General features: G+C 41.2%; 1 protein-coding gene across 3 annotated transcripts in view; it reads left to right on the top strand.

Moving 5' to 3' along the window:
* The window catches only part of LOC105667419 (MDS1 and EVI1 complex locus protein EVI1-A), a 114,055-nt gene extending 95,165 nt beyond the window's left edge, over positions 1–18,890 (top strand). For all 3 annotated transcript variants that reach the window (XM_012359211.2, XM_067355976.1, XM_012359210.2), the window contains one exon: positions 8,391–18,890. In XM_012359211.2, the coding sequence (XP_012214634.1) occupies positions 8,443–9,819 (1,377 nt within the window). In that variant the 5' untranslated portion in view covers positions 8,391–8,442 and the 3' untranslated portion in view covers positions 9,820–18,890. The remainder of the gene's footprint in view (positions 1–8,390) is intronic.
* The last annotated feature ends 240 nt before the right edge of the window (positions 18,891–19,130 follow it).

Here is a 19,130-nt window from a genome sequence, read left to right as displayed (position 1 = left end):
CACGGAACATCGTGACGAGAGACGAGGATGCGATAAAAAAAATTTTATAACGCTGATTTAAACCGCCTATTAAACAACTCTCTACTAACTGCAGTAAAGAGAACGTTTAGAAGTGTACATACAATCGCGGATTATAAATCACACGGTGAATTAATATGTTTGTCAGTGTGACAAAGGTGCACTCACACTCTGTTATTTATTAGCCCGACTTCCTGCTATCGAAGATAAGAAAGCGCCGTGTTAAAAATAACTAATGCAGATCTATAGAGAGAGAGAGAAGTGTGCCACTCGCTGGGTCCGCGTGTATGAATCTGTCAATCTCTGTACGGTGTTAAAATCATAAATCTAGTTGTTGGATGCTTAATTAAATTTCGCCCGCGTTTTCAACACTCTGTCCAACTCGTGGTAACATTCGTATCGCGTTATCATATCAACCGTATAATGAACTCCATCTTTTCAACGCGCTAATCATCTTCGATTTATCTATGAATGGAGCAATCGTGAAAAATTGATTGCGTGTTAAAAGTCGAGTCTCTATCTGTCTACCGAGTAATGCGGAATCTTTCGAAAGAGACAAATGAATCGTCGGTGGAGGAGGAGCGTATTTATGGGCGGACGATATGCGATACCGAGCGACAATACCGAGCCGCGTTATTGGCAAGACTGCCGATTGCGATAATATCCGCAAAGAAACGCGCGTGGGCGACGCGCATGTCGGCTCCCGCATACACATTGAGATCTTTTATGCTGCACGTTGCCAAGCGGGATCATAAATAATAATCGTCGGATTATCGGCGGTGCACGTGCGTAGAGGCACACCACTCGAATGCTGTCGGCGAATTAATTCTCGCGGCGCGCTGCTGCGCGGTACGCCTCATAGCGCGCGAAATCCATGAATAATGAACGATGTCGACTGTCAGCCGAACTGAGAGCAACATTTAAAAGTTTAAACGCTTCGCACCAACTTCGATGCGCGCGTCTTCGTTCGAAAGCACAACCGGCGGGACCTTTCACCGCGCGTTCCCTTCGCGGATTATTTACCACCTGTTACTCGTTGAACGTTGAGCGTTAATTGGACACGGAGCCAAAATAAAAACAGTGGAAGCTGTCTTGCCTCGGAATATATATAATACACTTTTACATTGGTGTTTTGATAACGTATGTAAACAGTGTAGACTACTTTTCATGTAGACTTCTTTTCGACACAGTTGAAGCATTATTTCTTGCTTAAGAATTTTCCAAGCAGAATACATATCTCAGAATATTAAGAATTTACTGAAATATTTATTTGAAATGTTGGGTTAACATTTATATTTCTTAATTGAAATTTAAATGTTCACGTTTTTATTCGCTGGAAGTCACTCGCGATAAAGTTATCGCAGTTCTGCCGCTTTAAAATCGCGACCAAATGATCCGACCTGCATCTCTTTGCATTCTTTATTTACGTCCTTTCACTTAGGGACGCCAAACGTCGGTATCGCACATGCGTTCCGATGAATCATAGCGTTTAATGAGCCCGATAAACTACGCTTTGTATAACAGCAATTTTTCTTTATAACGAAGATATTCTGCGCATTACGTGATCGCACCGCGTCATACCTGCCGTCTTAATAAACGCGTTAGAGGGGCAACGCTCGTTGCTACTAACACGGTAATGAGATAGATACGAGATGGAACAAGCGAAACACTATTTACTCGTATTCGCTTTCAGCGTAATGAATATATTTCTTTAGAGCCGAGTGGCCAGTTTTTCGCATTAGACGTCGTTACACGCTGTACTGTCAGTTTATAAAGAGCCGATACGCGTTTCCAGTAATATGGCAATGAGATAATTGAAAAAGACACAGGTGCCAGCAGCTAGTGCAAGAAAATTCACTTGCACCCTCCTGCGATTTCTTACGAAAGAAAGAACATGCGGTTGAAATATGTTATTCCGGAAAAAAACTTCCATAAAATAAGCTATCGCCAATAAATACAAATTGTATAATTGAAAAACCGTGATATTTATTTTACTCTACGCGATTTAAATAATTTCCACGAAAGCATCAATATCTTCTTACAGTTAGCGTTATCTCATACAATAATTAATTTCCGTCATTTGAAGAATGTTGGAAGTTATTTCATAAACGAAGCTGTTCCATAAATTGGAGGAACATAATTGATGACAAGCATTTCAATTTGAAGCGTTTAGAAAGCCACGGAAAATTTTACTGTAGATTTACTTTAGCTTCACAGATAAAGATAATCGAAGAAAAAATCTGCAAATTTGACAAGCCTTCAAAAAAAAAGTATGCTGATGCTTATGCAATCTTGTGAAAAAATCTCCGTCCGCGTTTCAATTCAAAAACTATTTATTCACAAGGATACTATTAAAATAATTATGCGTCTCCTCATACACAGGAGATCTCATACAGGCATCTCCATGAGAATTATTTAAACACGAAGCCCGAGACTACCGAAATTTTGCTGACTGTCTCTCACATACGGAAAGTAATATTTTCGCGTCGCGCAATGTATCAATTTAGCTACGTATGGCGCACTTTATCTCCGACAAGGCGGTGCTTAAAGCGGCGCGCGCGTCGTAATTAAATGCCGGCACTTCTTGGCCGGCTTATCGGCAAGAACGATCAGGCCCCCATACGCGAGTCCCATGCACGGAGAACGAGGAAGGATACGCGGCGCGCGGATCGATACTTTTTTATTTATTTGTTTTTTTTTTTCTTTTAATTCCTCCGTACGTACTGTCCTTAGACACCACAGAAGGAAGAGACCGGAGAGAGAAATTGTGTCAGGCGGAAAAAAAAAAAACAGCCGATTGAAATCTCGTGTGCGAAGTCCGACAACGCGACCGAGCAACTTATCTCGTTGAGGTAACGAGAGACGAATTCGTTGGGCGAAACTGTAAATTTTGGAATAAATATGAATGACACGCGTATGCGGTGTACACGCGTGAATATATTGCGCATAATGTAAGCCGCGTGAATCTTCCTGGTAGCCTGAAACTGTAAGCTGTGAAATAAAATCCAAACTTACTTGAAAGAATATTACTTAAATAAATCATAAAATTTGCTAAAATGTTATTACAAGTGTTATTGCTAATTTAATAACGTCGCAATTCAATGCCAGTGCATTGGATATTGTAAGAGAAAAAGAAAAGAAGTTAGCAATACATTTGCAACAGTAGAATTAAAGCCGCACAATACTTTAGTAATTTGGGAATATTATTAAGAGAATAACTGAATGTGTGTGTGTGCAAAATGCATTAAGAAACGCTTATTATGCTCGCAAAAAAAATTAGTGCTTCCTTCTTGTCGTCCTGTTCGACTCTCTTCTTTCGTTGCTCGCGAAGGAAGAGGAATTGCGTCACGCGAGAAAAAACGGCCGATTAAAATCTTCGTGCTCGACAAGCGACCAGGGACGTGTCCCGTTTGGGTAACAAGTGCTGGATAAATACGCGTTACATGACCGACGTTTATCGTGTTACACGCGGAAATTAATTAAAGTGAAAATAATCGTTGCTCGCGAAGGGACGATTGTGTACTATTACAGAATAATTACTATGGATCGATAAATGTGAAAATGTAAATATTACAACAAAATTGGCGTTAAAAATTATTGTATCTATATTCTTACATAATTTAATAAAAGCTGAACGTATATGAACAAATTTAGATATTTCTTTTTCTTGGATTATTTGGTTGCAAAGAAACAAGAACTGAGCAAGAAAATATCAATTTCATTTTGTATTAAACTATTTTTTTATAATATTCCCAAATCATTGGATTTATTTTGCAACCTTAAAATCCATAATTACCATTTTACCATTGCAATTTATCGCTAACTTCTTTTCTTTTTTTTTTTTTTTTAACATCCAATGCATAATCATTAAATTACGTGATTAAAAAATACGAAGTTACACACATTAAATTAATAATAATAATATTTGCGACAAATAAATGAATCTTTATTGTATCATAGAATTATTTTGATAAATAAAATTTTAGTATATTGTATATAATAAATTAAGTCTTCAATACGGACATAAATTATCGCGCATATTGAGATACATGCGGCCCTGGAGAAGCACTTATCGTACACGTAGGTGAATGTCGGCAGAGAAATCATACCAGCAAGGACGACGTAGCGAGAGAGGAAGAGCAGGGCAGGGAGACGGACTGAACGGTAAAGAGATACAAACCACGCCCGGCTCATCCCGACTTTCTAGAAACCGAAAACTGGATCGCGGCTGCCAACATCTCGGGAGATCTCGTGAAACGTCAGCCGGGTTGATTCACGTAACAGACGTCAGTCTTCGCCGGCCACGTTCCCCTTTCTTTCGCTCTTTTTATTTTTCTCCTCCCGTTCTGCGTAACCGACTACCGTTTCCCGTGGACATTACTCACTCGAATCGCCCGGAGAAACTCCGTTCAACGCAGAGAGAATCTCAGATTTTTGAAATAAGATTAAAAAACGGTTCATATAAATTGAAAATTATAAAGGTATAATGAACTTTATATTATTTTTTTTATATACTAGTGTATTATTTCTTACACAGAGAAAATTTTATATCGAAAATTATTATGTATGGCAGTAGTTGCGGACCATGAAGAAATTATAAAAATGTTTACTATGTTTTTCACATAGTAGCCGTAGAGTATTTAAACTTATAATTCCTCTTATGGGAGGCAGCTACTGTTGTATCATAGTAATTTTTAATATAAAATCTTCTTCGTGTAACAAAAGCCAGATTTGGCAATTTTAAGTTCTAATTATTTAATCTTAAATCAATATTTGCAGTTGCACAAAGCGATTTTTTCGGGAAAACAAAAGTAATTTATAAACTTTCAGTTAGCAATTTAACATGCTGATTATAGCGATGCATAAAGAGGTTTTGATTACTTCGTCATAAAGCACTGCCGCAAGATTAAAGCAAACAGCTTGATGTTTTCCAAGCAAATTATCAGTCCCGTAAATTTCAGCAAATTATCCCAGCAAGTTCTCGTCTTCCCAAATTCGATAGGGCGTCGCCCGAGGATGCGTTCTGTCGAGTCGCGCGAAAGTTTCTCTCCGCGCGGTATTATTACGAGAAACAAGGGAAAGTACATGTAAATCGAACTTAATCGACCGCATCTCAACCGCCGGACGACACACGTTCTACTACTATCACTTTCTTCAGACGTGCGCGCGAAAATTGCAACGCGGTGCGGTGCAATGCAGAAAAATCGACAGCGGCAGCTCGCACCGCGTGTACACTTTCGACTTCGGCCGGTTGAGTCGCAAGACATCCTTAGCGACGCCCATAATTAACGCTTTTCACTATTATCGTCGGACGAGTGAGGTTTTTGCGCACGTCCGCTCCTTTTACGTTGCGCGTCGCCGCTCTTTTTCCGCCTTGCCTTCTCAGTCGCGTTGACAACATAGCGAGCGGATTTCTCTTTCACCGGAGTGGACAACCGACGAGAAGATTAGTTTCTGGTTCGTAACTGGATCAGTCCGAGCGCAACGGTACACACGGGCGGAGCCATTGATCGCAAAACGATCGCGATCCACGAACGATCTGAACGTATTTACAGCGCAAACATCATTAAATCATTGCGTTAATTGCTTACGTTGACATTGTAAATATTTTTTTCAGATTGCATTTGTATATCAACAAGTCAGGAGTCAATTTAACGTGAGCTAAAATTAAATACCTGCCGCTCATGTCCTTCGCGAGGATCTCTTAAATGTAGTTCTTTTATTAGAAGCTCACGACTTTAAAATTACTTGTAAATTATGGAATTAAATTATTTTTATTACACATTAATGTGTTACTTATTCTGTATATAACTTTGTTATTTATATACTTTAATTGCAATAAAATAATTTCAAATGCAATTTTATAATAATTATTATAGCGATATTTAGAATTTTATTAGTACTGTTAATTAATATATTGAGTCATTTGATTTGACTAAGTTCTCCATATTCGATGAGTCGTAATTTTGCGTTATGATTCACATTATGTTTAATATTTCTGTTTACACTCTTGGAAAATCGAATATAAGTGATGAGATATGTCCGCGGTACGCAATAAAGCCTCTCTCACGTTTCTACATTTAGCTCGGTAGCACGTGGCGATTGAAGATAAAATATACTCACCTTCCCCTGCCACGCGTTGATAGAGACATCAACGCTCGCAAGACACGCGGAAAGTAGTGATCTCTAATGTTAGGTCGAGTTGTCTCTCTGCGTCACTTTCAACTGATGAGTCGACTTATAATAACGATTATTGAAGCGTGAGACGTAAAACATGTTATTTTTCCTCCTTCGCAAATCGAATATTCTACGTCGAAATTTATTAATAATATATCTATAGCAAATAATTGCACGACGGAAGTATAAAATCATAAAATACATTTATGTAAAATTAGGAAGATCCATGCTTATACATGTTATTTTTATTATATTCACATTTTGCATTTTATTTGCTTTTTGTGGTGTAAATATTTTATCACAAAATTTTGTACGAGATTTAAAATACTAGACACACAAATGCGCGCTATTTATTTTTTTAATTACAAAGAAATATATATCATAATTCTAGGAAGACACTTTAAATTTTTTATAAAGTACAAAAAAATATATTTGCATTATTCTTCTCATAATATGAACTATCGAAGTATGCAATTTTCGCAATGATAATTGCTTGATTGCACGAAGTAACGCATAACGCGCATCGAGATAACCAGTCGCGGAAAAGCAGACACGATGAATGCGAGTAGATGCCTTTTTTTTAAGATAAGATTTTATTTATTCAAAATTTTTATATCTTTTTAATATTATGTTTATCCTTTTCTATCTCCTATTTTACTTATTGTACCTGCTATAGGAGCTAATTCTATTAGAGACAGAAAAAATCTCTAATAGAAAAGCTAATAATTAGCTAATAGATATTTTAATCTATACACCGATAAATTGAACAGGCGATATCTCTTTCGCGCTGTTACAGATATCGTTACACACATTGCGGAAGAAATCTACGGTATCTGCTCGCTGATGAGCGAATTGAAAAAGTTTCGAGCAGAATTAATTGCGCGTATGATCGCGAGCTATTAATAAAATTCTGTCAATTAGCGGACGAAGTCCGAAGCACGTGCCGGAGTGAAATGGAGAAGCATTTAGAAACGGAGTATGCAATGAAAAAGAGAGAGAGAGAGAGAGAGAGAGAGAGAGATTTGAACTGAATGATCCATGCGCGATCGCAAAAATCTGATAGACACATCTTACGTATCTGGCAGGTGTTCCTACTTTATCTACATTTTTTCTATCCCCGACGTCTTACGTCAAGTGATAAAAATGCGAGCAGTTCGATTTGCCCGGGAGATCGATTTCTTCGACTTCTAAAATCTTTAGCTTAGCCGCGGGCCGAAGACACATTTATCACAACGCGCGCGATTGATGCCTTGATTTATCGAGTCCCGTTGCGTTCTCTTTCTTTGCTTTTCTTTCTCTTTTCCACTCTCTCTCTCTCTCTCTTTCTCTTCCTGTCTGTCGCTGTCTTTTTCGCGCTACGCTCGGCAACGATTCACAATGATGTCGATCGAGGAAAGGAGAGAGGGAGAGAGAGAGAGAGAGAGAGATCCTTTCACTAATGTTTCCAAATCGCGTCGTTTTCTAGCGATCGTATAATGCTTCTCTATTCTTCTCCAACTCCGTAATCTGGTTCTATCGCGTGCGGCAGGAAAGAAAGCATCACGTAGATTTTTTTATTTATGAAGCGCGCGGCGAACCTCGCTTGTCAAACGGTCGGTGTTACGTATCTCTAATACGTATCTGTAATAATCGGTTGTGTCTATCTGACGTTGCCACGGATTGGTGTATTCAATTACATTTGACTGACGTTTCGAGTGTCGTAATCGGACGCGACCTTAAAATTTGTTTAACGCCGCACGTCTGCGTTGCTCAACGACGCTATTTTTCGTTGCTGCGTTACCTTGCCAACTTTGAAGTATGCTATTGCTTAACTGAGATATCGCGTTTAAATTGATACACTTATCACATTACGTAATATCGCGTCTAAATATAATAATAACATTTGATTTAACGACACAAAAGCCCATTACAGGCGATCTATAATGTGCGCCAAATTTCAAATGAAATATAATTTTAATGTACAAGCATTTTAAAAATCCGAATCTCTTTGATGTAGTAAAAAATTTCAAATGCGAGAAATGTTGTAACACAATAATCGCTAATTTAAGTTTCTCAAATAGCCTGTTGAAAATTAGATTGGTTTCAAAAAGACAGTATTTCACATTTGCAAAAAGAAAAAAATATAAAATACAAATTAAAAAATTTTCTCGAAATTCGTTAACTAATCGAAAAGCGCTGTGCTCCCCGTGTTTCAGACTATCCCAAGCGGAGAGAGCAGGAGCAAGGCCGAGTGACAGAGACAGTGTGATGAGCGGATACCTCGGTAGCATCACCTTACCCCCGACGTTGCTGCACGACCCGAAGTATCCTCCAGCCATGCGGGAGAAGGATTCGAGTCCGAGGAAGATGCCGGGCCACATAAGCCCGAAGCAAGCCAGCATTTATCCCCTGAGCGTCCGCGTGCCGGACGCCGAGGAGCTGCCGTACGACCTCAGCCACGGTCACGGCCGCGGCTTGTCGAGTCCGACGAATCAGCAGCAGCAGCAGCAGCAGCTGCAGCAGCAGCAACAGCAACCGCACATGAGTCCCGCGGCCAGACCACCCCAGCCGCACCATCAGGACGACCTCGATTGCGAGCCGCTCGATCTGCGCGTCGATCACAAGAAGGAGCGGCTCAGGGACGAAAACCAGAACGAGGTCGAGGTGCTGAATCAGAACAGCCTGGGCGGCGGGCTGCCCTATCACACGGTGCTCTTCAATCAGCATCACGCGATGCACCCGCTGGTTCTCGAGGCGATGTACAGGTCGCACCATCACAGCACGCCGGTGCCCGATCTACCAAAGATCCAAGTGAGAGCGCTGCCCACGATGGTGCCTCTGCCGTCCAGCAGATTTTCCTCGACGACCTCGTCGACGACCTCCTCCTCGTCCTCCTCTTTGTCGCAGCCGACCGCGAGGACCTGCAGTCCGGCCGGCGTTCAGCAAGCTCAGCAGCAAAATCACTCCTCGCAGCAGACGCAGCAGCAGGTGTCGCAGCAGCAGAGCGCGAGTCTGCCGCCCTACTCGATCAGCGTGCAGGCCGGGCTCAAACCCAAGGATCGATACTCCTGCAAGTTCTGCGGCAAGGTGTTCCCGCGCTCGGCGAACCTGACGAGACACCTGAGGACGCACACCGGCGAGCAGCCGTACAAGTGTAAATACTGCGAGAGGAGCTTCAGCATCTCCAGCAACCTGCAGCGTCACGTGAGGAACATCCACAACAAGGAGAAGCCTTTCAAGTGTTCGCTCTGCGAGAGGTGCTTCGGCCAGCAGACCAACCTCGACCGGCACCTGAAGAAGCACGACGCGGACGGGCCGACGATACTGGACGACGGCAGGTATCACGGCCAGCTGCCGCGCGCCGACGACTCCTACTTCGAGGAGATTCGCAATTTTATGGGTAAGATCACCTCGCAGCGCCAGAATATATCGTACTTCCCCGGTCTGCTGGGCCACGCCGCCGACGACTTCAGGAGCGACAAGCAGCAGCTGCAGCTCGAGGAGAAGCGCGGCGACTCGTCGTACTTCAGCGACCGGGACAATCTCAGCTCGAGGTCGAGCAGCACGGCCAGCAGACCGGAGAGCGTCCAGGGGGAGCAGAGGGACGCGAACTCGCCGCCGCTCTCCCCCGGCAATAATACCTGAGTCCCGGGGTTGCGCGGCCGCCAGCATGGTAATGTCCGTTGTGTCAGCTGCGACCAATTAAGCTCACAGTTAAGAGAAGTTTTTTTGTCGATTCGTTCAAGCGCGCCGGAGTCCGCGAACAAGGGGCAGCTTCGATGTTCCGAGCCGCGTCGGGATTGACCAAGAGCGAAAGTGTCTTGAAAAGGTTAAACCTCCGACCATGCGAGATTCCGCGACGGTATCGTCACGAAGACACTGCCACGCTCTTGTGGTGACCTTAGATCTATAGTGCACGAAATGAAACATTCTTCGTAAGGACTCTCGTGAATCGAGACATAAAAACATACTGATGAAGGAAAAGCGTGAACGTCAATTTTGAAAAATCGGTGATGAATCCTTTGCTCAAGACGGCGAACGACAATCAAGAATAAAGTTTTCATGGTAGGTAAAAATCATTGCGATCTTTGAAATGAATTCGCCGAAAAATTTCCACCGAAAGATTCGATCTGTTGTTAAGAATTAAAAATCGAAAACGTGCCTTGGAGAAATGTGTGCCTAACTTCCGGGACGTACTGTCCTCTAATCCTGAAGAGTGCGATTCAATCAGATCGATATAAAGAGCCTTGATAATTAAATTAGGTAAATGATTAACTTACTTTAAATACTAGATAATTTTAGACTTAAACGCGTGCTTGAGCGAGACGGAAAGTCATAGAGAAATAGACGGAGTTGATTGTAACTTAGAAAGCAATTTGTGAAGACGAAAGAGAAGAAAATATCTCAGAGATTTCCAATTAGCTGGGAAGATATGGCTATGAGATGTTGCTTACGAAAATTTGCTTTAATTTGCTTTAATTTTATAAATTATGTTATATTGATATTTCGAATTTTACGTATATTTTTAAAATGTTAGATTACGTGAAGATTATTCTCTATATATTTTATATATCTTTAAACAAAACAAATTCGCATTTGCGATAGTATAAATTGACACGTCCTTTAAATTTCTGTTTTATCTCATATTTATACCTTCTCTTTATTCTCGATGTTAATTATAAAGAGTATTTTATCGATTTTACAATTTCCACAAATCGTCGAATTATAGAATCAGGAAACGAGATAATATGCATAATCTAGACTTGCAGGTTGTCGCAATTTTCTTATTTATTTATCGAAAATTGTAATACACGCATTGTGCAATTATTGTTCTACAGAAAATTGAATCGAATCTACAATACGAAATGTTATATTAATATCGTGTAAAAGTATAAATTACATCAGCTGGTCAGTGCAATTCGCAAATGTTAAGAAAGTAAAGTCCTAAAAAAACGGCATTGTTCTTGAATTACGTGAAGTCATGCCGCAAATTACGACGGTATAACGCATGACTAATTTGCAAAGAAGAAAGGATAGCACGGAAAAAAGCGTCGGCACTGCAATTAAGGCCGTTGCAATCCTTTCGATCGTCCCTACACTTTTCCACCTTTCACGACGCATTCCTTTCGCGCGATGGGATCAGTTCAAAGCTGCAGAAGTTCGATTTCGCGATTAATATAGCGCGAAATGTGCAAGGAAGTCGCATGCGAATCTATGCGCATTCATACAATAAATGATCTAACGCTTTTTTCAGATATTAATAAGTTTATACAACGAGTATGAAAAGAAATTATAGAAATATTTTCTTAACAAGCTGCTAATGTACAACTTTTTATAAACTCATATTGTAGGATGCCCGTTTTAATAATCATTTTTCGTGCTGCATCGCCGTAATATCTAAGCACTAAGTCTGCGTAATCCGATGAGCATTCGCGTTTTAAATCGTTGAGAGTTATCGCATGCGTTGCGCACCGCAAGATTTTTGCAAGATGGCACATTAAAACTTAACGATCTCATCGCGCAGCGAAGAAGATTCTGACGGATAAGAAAATCGGTTGAAGAAAAAGTCCGGAGTACGCTGGACGATTCGCTTCAGCAGAATCGCGCGCGCGACTGCTCGATTTTACGACCTAGAAAGTCAATTTCAGCATCCAAGCAACTCGGGCATCGTCGGACGTAATCCGCGGATCGTGGATCGCCGGGCTCAATGAGCTGTCGAGAAGACCGATAATAAAATAGTGTTTAGAAATCGATGGGCGGATCCGCGCACCGGTCTTGCTGCCGATCGCTCGGCTGTTAGGAAATTGAAATTGTCAGAGGAGCTCGGAAAGTTCGTCACACTCTGCGCGCCGCGGGTCGTTTAGTTTTCAGTCGAGAAAAAAAAATTACGTGTCAAGGATGTATCGAGAATCTTATCATTAAGAAATGAAAGGGCAAAGCGACGTTTATCAATTTTCTTTCAACACTGAAATGTCTTGAAAGGTGCACGAATCGGCGGAACACCTATATGAAACCACGCATCACACGTTTATTCTAATAACGTCAATTAAATAAAAAATATAATTAAAATTTATTTTCATTAAATTAGCGAGAATTATATCCACTTTCTAATTGAAATCTCGCGGAACTGATTCAGGCGATACATCACTGTTCTACAGAAGTGGATGAGAGCTAGGAAGCTATTTCTCCGCCTTGGAAACCGATTTGCAAGAAAAAGAGAAGTTTCCCGTAATTATTAGTATGTAATTATCACGCCGGAGGAGAGTTAATTATTATTAAATAACGACGGAGAACTGTCCGCGGACTTAACGAACTTCGCGATGTTCATACGATCGCAAATCCTAATCAGTGTGCTATATCGCGCGTCGTCTTTAAATTAATTGTCACTCGGAAATTAAATAATAAAGCGAGTGACGATTTATCGATAACGATTTCCACGTTACCGTTTTCCTTATTAACTTGATAAATCTTAATCCGGGAAGAAAATTACGGGAAAGCGTACATCATCGCGTATCTGATGATCGCGATTTTTAAAAATCGCGCGGATTACTACTGACATATCCAACATCGTATGCCTTTTATTGCTCGCATTTAGCAAAATAACGGCGGAGTATGATGCAGCGATCTGCTCTGTTCGATGTGCTCGATAGCGATTCGCGGGCAACGCATCGGGAAGCGATATCCGCGCGCGCGTTTGCGAGCAAAAAACTGCGGCAAACAGGTATCATTCCGGCATTCGAGCGAACGGTGCGAAATTTCTCGAGGTTCCCATCGTAGCGTCGGAAGCGTCTGAAGTGAAGAAAGGACTCGGATCGAAACTGCGGCGCGGCGCCGCGCCGCAGCACGCAGTACCTGCAGCGTGGAAAAGCCGCGTGCTTCCTGCCGGCGATGATCGGCAAGAAGAGGCGAGTAAACGAGCGAAGTGCCTGGTGAACGTACAACCGCGGGCAATCCCACACGAATGATGATATATCCCCCCGTTTCCTGCGGACGGTCGCTGAAGACCGTACCTTGAGCGAAACGATGTAATCGTCTTCCGTTCGCTCGAGTCAGGTGCAAATTTATCGGCACTTTCTAGCCGAGCTCAGTGGCTCGTTCGATACGCGAGCGCGCCGATTCGGTGCATCCGCAGGTGCGGATTCCTCCGAGGGGCATCTGTTGACCTCAGGATCGACCCGATCAACGCGGTAGCAAGAGCGTAACGCGTAAAGGTCAAAGGCGTAAGTGTGAGGGCCGAAGCGTGTGGAGCTAAATGACTGTTTATCTATTTTGCATGCGCAAAAGATAGATTTATGCGCGATACGTGTGTGCGTTTCGTGCGGGATAAATCCTGCCGACGTCTGCCGTACGTTGGGATGCTTCGCGCGCACGTATGCTTTAAGGATCTCGCATGTCCAAAGATCTTGCATATTGTAGGGAAGATTATCTGGTCGAAATCTCATGTAGACATTTTGCATGTGCTAAAACTTCACACTTATACTGTTATCATCGTTACGAGAGTTTTGCATTCGTGGAGGATTGATGCGCGCAAGCTGCGCTAAGTCACGGCGCTAAATTAGAAGGCTCGTGGTTTGAGTGGTGGATTAATATATCCTGGTCTTGAGATTATTATTGCGTGATATTCTTTATTGAAATTATTGAAATCTATTCAGATTTATTTTGCGCGTTATTTTTAAGTCGCAAAATTTGCGTGGTTTTTTCTTTCACGTGGAGTATTTTTAGATCCAATTTCAAAATTACTGCTGCCAACAATATATTGCATATATTAAAAAATTATAGGAAATATATTGTACTTATTATATATAATATAAATATATAATATATTATATAAATAAATAATAATATAAATATATATTATATATTATATTAAATAATTATAGGAAGATCACAGTACAAGAATTGTTTATTTAAGAAAATCTTTATCTTGAATTTTACAGACTAATATTTTGTAAAATTATAAACCTAGAATTTTGATCGAAATGCATTGATTTTTTGTCAAACAATGTACATTAAATAGCTTATTGCTACAAATTTGTGAAATCTAAAAACTCTCCACGCGACTGTTAATAAATAAAAACGCTGTTTATTACATTGTAACTAATTTTCTAAACTAAATTTAGATTTAACATCCTCTTTTCTCGATGATAATATTACTAGAGATAGCGCAAATCCGCGCTTGAATTTAAGAATTCGCCAATTTTACAACTATTTCCGGTGAGAATCACGCGTATTCCGTCCGTGAGCTCTTTATATCCCGGTCGTTGAAATCACACGGTGGAATCACAAGCGGGAAATACAGTCGCGGATTACTTTCGTCGTTGCAATAATCCAGCGACACGCGATACCACTATTACAAGCGGGCTCACGGTTTTCTCGAGTTCTACGGAACGCCGTTGAAAATCCCGACCGGCGAGCCTTAAAAACGGACTAATCGCTTCCCGGCACCGGTCTTCGGGCGCGAGTTTACTGCGCTTTCTAGATCGTGCCAACACCATCGGAGCGGAAAACAAACAGCAAGTCAGTTTCGTGACTGAAAGTGTTACTTCGCGCGACTTCGATTAATCACGAGACTTGCGTCCACGCAATTGCGATGCCGATGTAAATACCGTTGATCCGATCGACGCAATGCATCCGTTCCGGGAATGATATCGTAGCAATAAAATAAAAAGAAATCGCCGTGGGATCGTGAAATCCGCGAATCGTAGCGCGGAAATCGATGCTACGCAAAAGTGTTAAGAGAGATATCGAAACTATTCGATCCTAGTTTTATAATGATATTTACTCCACCATTCGAGAAAGATCTCCATATTTATGAGCGATGATAAAAACCCGGCGACGTGTAATAAATAATATGCTGATACGCTAAACACCGTTTCCCATCCGAGATGACTCTTATCTTTTATCGTAATTCGATGAGTATTGTAAATAACTGCGGATTGATTTACAGACGATATCGTTGTTATCGCAAACCTGTCCGATTATGGCCGTAATCTCCTACGAAGCGTCGCCCATGTTCGTTCACCGTGAAACGTTTTAATCGTCGCTTCCGGTGCGATATTGGGTGCAAATTTATCGGCGCTTTCTACGCCGCGCGGCGGCAATGCACAGGTGCAGAGCCGACCTTGATTAACCCGATCGGTGATTCGTAACGAAAGGCCGCCCGACGTGAGCTACGAGCGGCTCAAGGTGCATCCGCCGAGTTGCATCCGTCGGACACGTTTTCCACGCCCTTTTCGTTTAATCGCGCGAAAAACGAGCCGCGCTTTCTACGCGCGAACGCACCAGAGAGATCCTGGCGCGCGATACGATGCTGACAATGACTCGTAAACCGCAGCGTTTTCAAACGCTTCCTCGAAGCGATACACTTTTGCGCGGCGGGATAGAGAAGTCTAATAAATATCTACCGGATTGTTGTTGGAATCGCCGTGTGGAAAAGGCGAGACGCCACCGTCGTTGCGTCGGCGAGAATTTAATCGCCGGATCAAAATTATTGCGCTTTCTAAACGATAGCATCTACGCAACCGGTGCTTTTAAGATAGGAGCAGCTTTGCGCGCGTGTCCTGCCGCACTATCGAACCGGCAAAGGTCGGGGAACTTGTATCGCTGCGATTGTAGTACGTCGGTGCATATAATTATATTATGTAGATCTCACACATTTTTTTAGCGCTTCGACATTTCTTCGAGAAAAAAAATGTCAATATCATACTTTCATATCTCATGCTTGCACTTTGTCTTTTGCTATTCAGCCTCGTATTTTTATCTCCTTCTTCGCCATGCAGTGCCTCAATCCTGTCATCGAATTCCTCATTTTATTCTTATTATTGGCGTTTCGTAACACGGCCTTGCGGACGCGCTGACTAAGCTCGCACAATGCAGATCTCGGGTGAAGCCCTGGCGCGCGGGCCCTGTTTTTCTCCTTCACATACGCGTGCGATCGCAGCCGATGGCCTCGGACCTCTCTTGCGTTACACTTTTGCCACGCCCCGATCGAACGGGTAAGCTCATCGCGAAAGTGAAACGCAATAAAGGAGCCGAGCGAGAGTCTCGACAGTCTGCGCGAAGGCGGAAGAGAGAGAGAATCGTTGATCGACGGGCTCTCGTCAGGAGAGAGAAAAGGAGAAAAGACACGAAGGGGAAGGAGAGATATAAGATCCTATCGATCGGAAACCTCGAGGCTTGGAAATCGGTTTTCTCGCAGCATCCCGCCGAGATGTAAAAACGCACGTTTCATCCGAATTTTCTTTTCAATTACGCGCAGCTCAGAAGCGAAATCGAAAATGACGAATGCGACACATTATAATTTTGTGCCATAATTCTTTATATTTCATAAAAAAAAAAAAAGAGATTGTAAGGAAATTCTGCAAAGACAAGGATTTTCAATAATTTATCGATGTCTTTCAACAATTTGTCGCGCTCATTCATGAATTAGCATGCGCACGTGACTATTTTTTAACTCCGTGTAATTTTGAACACATTTTAACATACTTTGATAAGTATTAAGCCGTATTTTGATAACGAAAAAATATTTCGAGTTCGCAAAGACGGCGCGGGAGCGTTTTGCGCGTAAAACTGTAGCGAATCCAGCCAGCAAACTTTTTAACCAGTTTTTTATGAAGCAGCTCGTGTCTCTCGCCGTCGTCGCGTTTATCTGCGAAATTGTGTCAGGTCCTCGCAGGGCGAAACACGCCTTTGCGCTTCTCGATCCCATCCTCGAACTTCTCGTTCCAATCCGCGCGCGTGATTTCATCAGCCACGCGTCATCTACTTGCGACACTTTCGGCCACCGAATTGCGACATCCGGCAAGCAAGAGTAGAAGAAAGTACAGCTTTTGATCGGCGTCAGGCGAAACTGTAACAGTTCGTTTAGGCGTGCGCAAACCCGCGGTGCTCCTCACAGCACGCGCGAGCCTTATGTTACCTTTCAGTCGTGAATCATAAATTCACGACGACTACGCGTTTAAGTGCGTATTGTAGCAACGATAAGTAACGGTAAGAATAGCGTGTATAGCACTGTGCCTATAACGTTTCTTTTTTTTTTTTTTTATATACAAACAATGTATATCTACATAACTAGCTGTTAAAATTCGCATCGAGGCTCAATCTTAGTTAGACAACGTCGTAAGCATAATATTGCGATGAGCAACGTGCAATGAGCGTCGAGCGGACTTTCGAGTGCCTCGAAATTCTTTTGTATCTCTATCACTTTGCACCACGATCGCCTCCCATTGTCGACGTTACGCGCCCGCATTACATAATTTCATCGAAAATCATCCATTTCGACAACGCTTCCCAAACGCTATGTTTATTGCGACAGCGCCAACATCTTCGATGTGTATTGTACAAATGTGTGTGTGTGAGAGAAGAAATTTCGCGATACGTGGACCAAAGTCAGCTAATCTCAATTGTATGCCATCTCGATATAACATCTCGTTTAAGTCCGACTTGCGGATCTTCTTATTTTAGTTGCGCGATCCAAGTCCGACTTAAGCTGTAATTACTTTAGGCCTTACCGCGATCTCGATCGTCGCTATGTCGAATTCTAACTATCGATACAATCTATTATATATTCGCACAAGTGTTCGTACTACCCTCCTGTAATAAATACTTATAGTCAACCGCGCGCGGTATACAAATATATATTAAAAAAAAAAACTTGTAAAAAGCTCTCTAATTTTTATATGAGATATAAATACAACCATAGATATATAAACATAAATAATATATACGTATATATATATATATATATATATATAAATATATATATATAAATATATAAATCATACCACCACGATTGTGATTTGACCGAGGTTACCGTGTTATACGTACTTACTATTAGCCACGGAAACGGCGCCATGTGCCGAGGAAGCTATGAAGCGCTCGTTACCTTTAGGACAAGTAATTTTTTTAAGGAATACGCACAAGTGCGTACACGTACATACACACACGTAAGTTTTCAAGCTCAGTTCAATCCCACAGATTCTTCTTACGTTTATAGTCAAACGTTGATGATTAAAGAGCATCGAAAACGCCAAGTGCTTCAATTGGACGAACGATCGTAGTATTGTTAAATATTGTTGCGAAAAAGATACATTCTTCTTTGATAAATTCGCTTGCGTGAAAAATACAATATTTCCGAAATATACGACGACTACGAATATTTCGACACAATTATATTAATTTTCAAGACACACACGTTCTGAATTAACGTAAGTTTATAAGTAATTCTTGGTCGTTAATGCACATCTCAATGATTTATTTTCAAAATAACTTGTTTTGGAAAATTCCTTTTAAAATTTGAACTTTTTTAAAGCAACCTTAATTATAAGTATTTTAATTATTCGCATTTTATTTGATAATTTAAGAGCGCAGCGTTCTTAATGGAATAAATTATCTGATATCTTGACGAAATATTGGAACAATAATTGATTAAAGATCTTTATATGCGTAATCCAAGATCGCTTGGATTGAAACTGCTTTCGAAATGACCCATTGAATTGTTCGATCTTTCCCATATAAAGCGAGAATGTAGTTGGCTCATTGAATGGGATGATCAAGTGAAGATGATCGTCCGTGAACGATTCTATAATTGTTCGTCACTCCTATTTTTCGTATGACATTTATAACTACGTAGTCACGCCTTTGTAGCACGACGATGACTGTATATATGTCAATATGTAATATTTGATGCAAAAATATATATATATAATTCAATAAGATTCCTTTCGCATTTATTCCGCTAAACCTTCCCTGTAATTAAGTTCTATAATCTTGCTTTCGATGCACGAACACAATATTAATAAAAAGTAACGATTCTCATTCAATGCATTTGTTAATGAATGCTAATTAATATCGGTGATATTAATAAATGCAATCAATGGAATAATTAGTTTATTTCCTATATTTGTTACATTGACGATATGCATTCTAATAAAAAATCCTCGATTTTTCTGAATATT

The sequence above is a fragment of the Linepithema humile genome, chromosome 5 (genome assembly GCF_040581485.1).
Source record: "Linepithema humile isolate Giens D197 chromosome 5, Lhum_UNIL_v1.0, whole genome shotgun sequence".
NCBI lineage: Eukaryota > Metazoa > Arthropoda > Insecta > Hymenoptera > Formicidae > Linepithema > Linepithema humile.
Note: the sequence above shows the minus strand (reverse complement) of the source record. Positions and strands in the feature narration are given on the sequence as shown.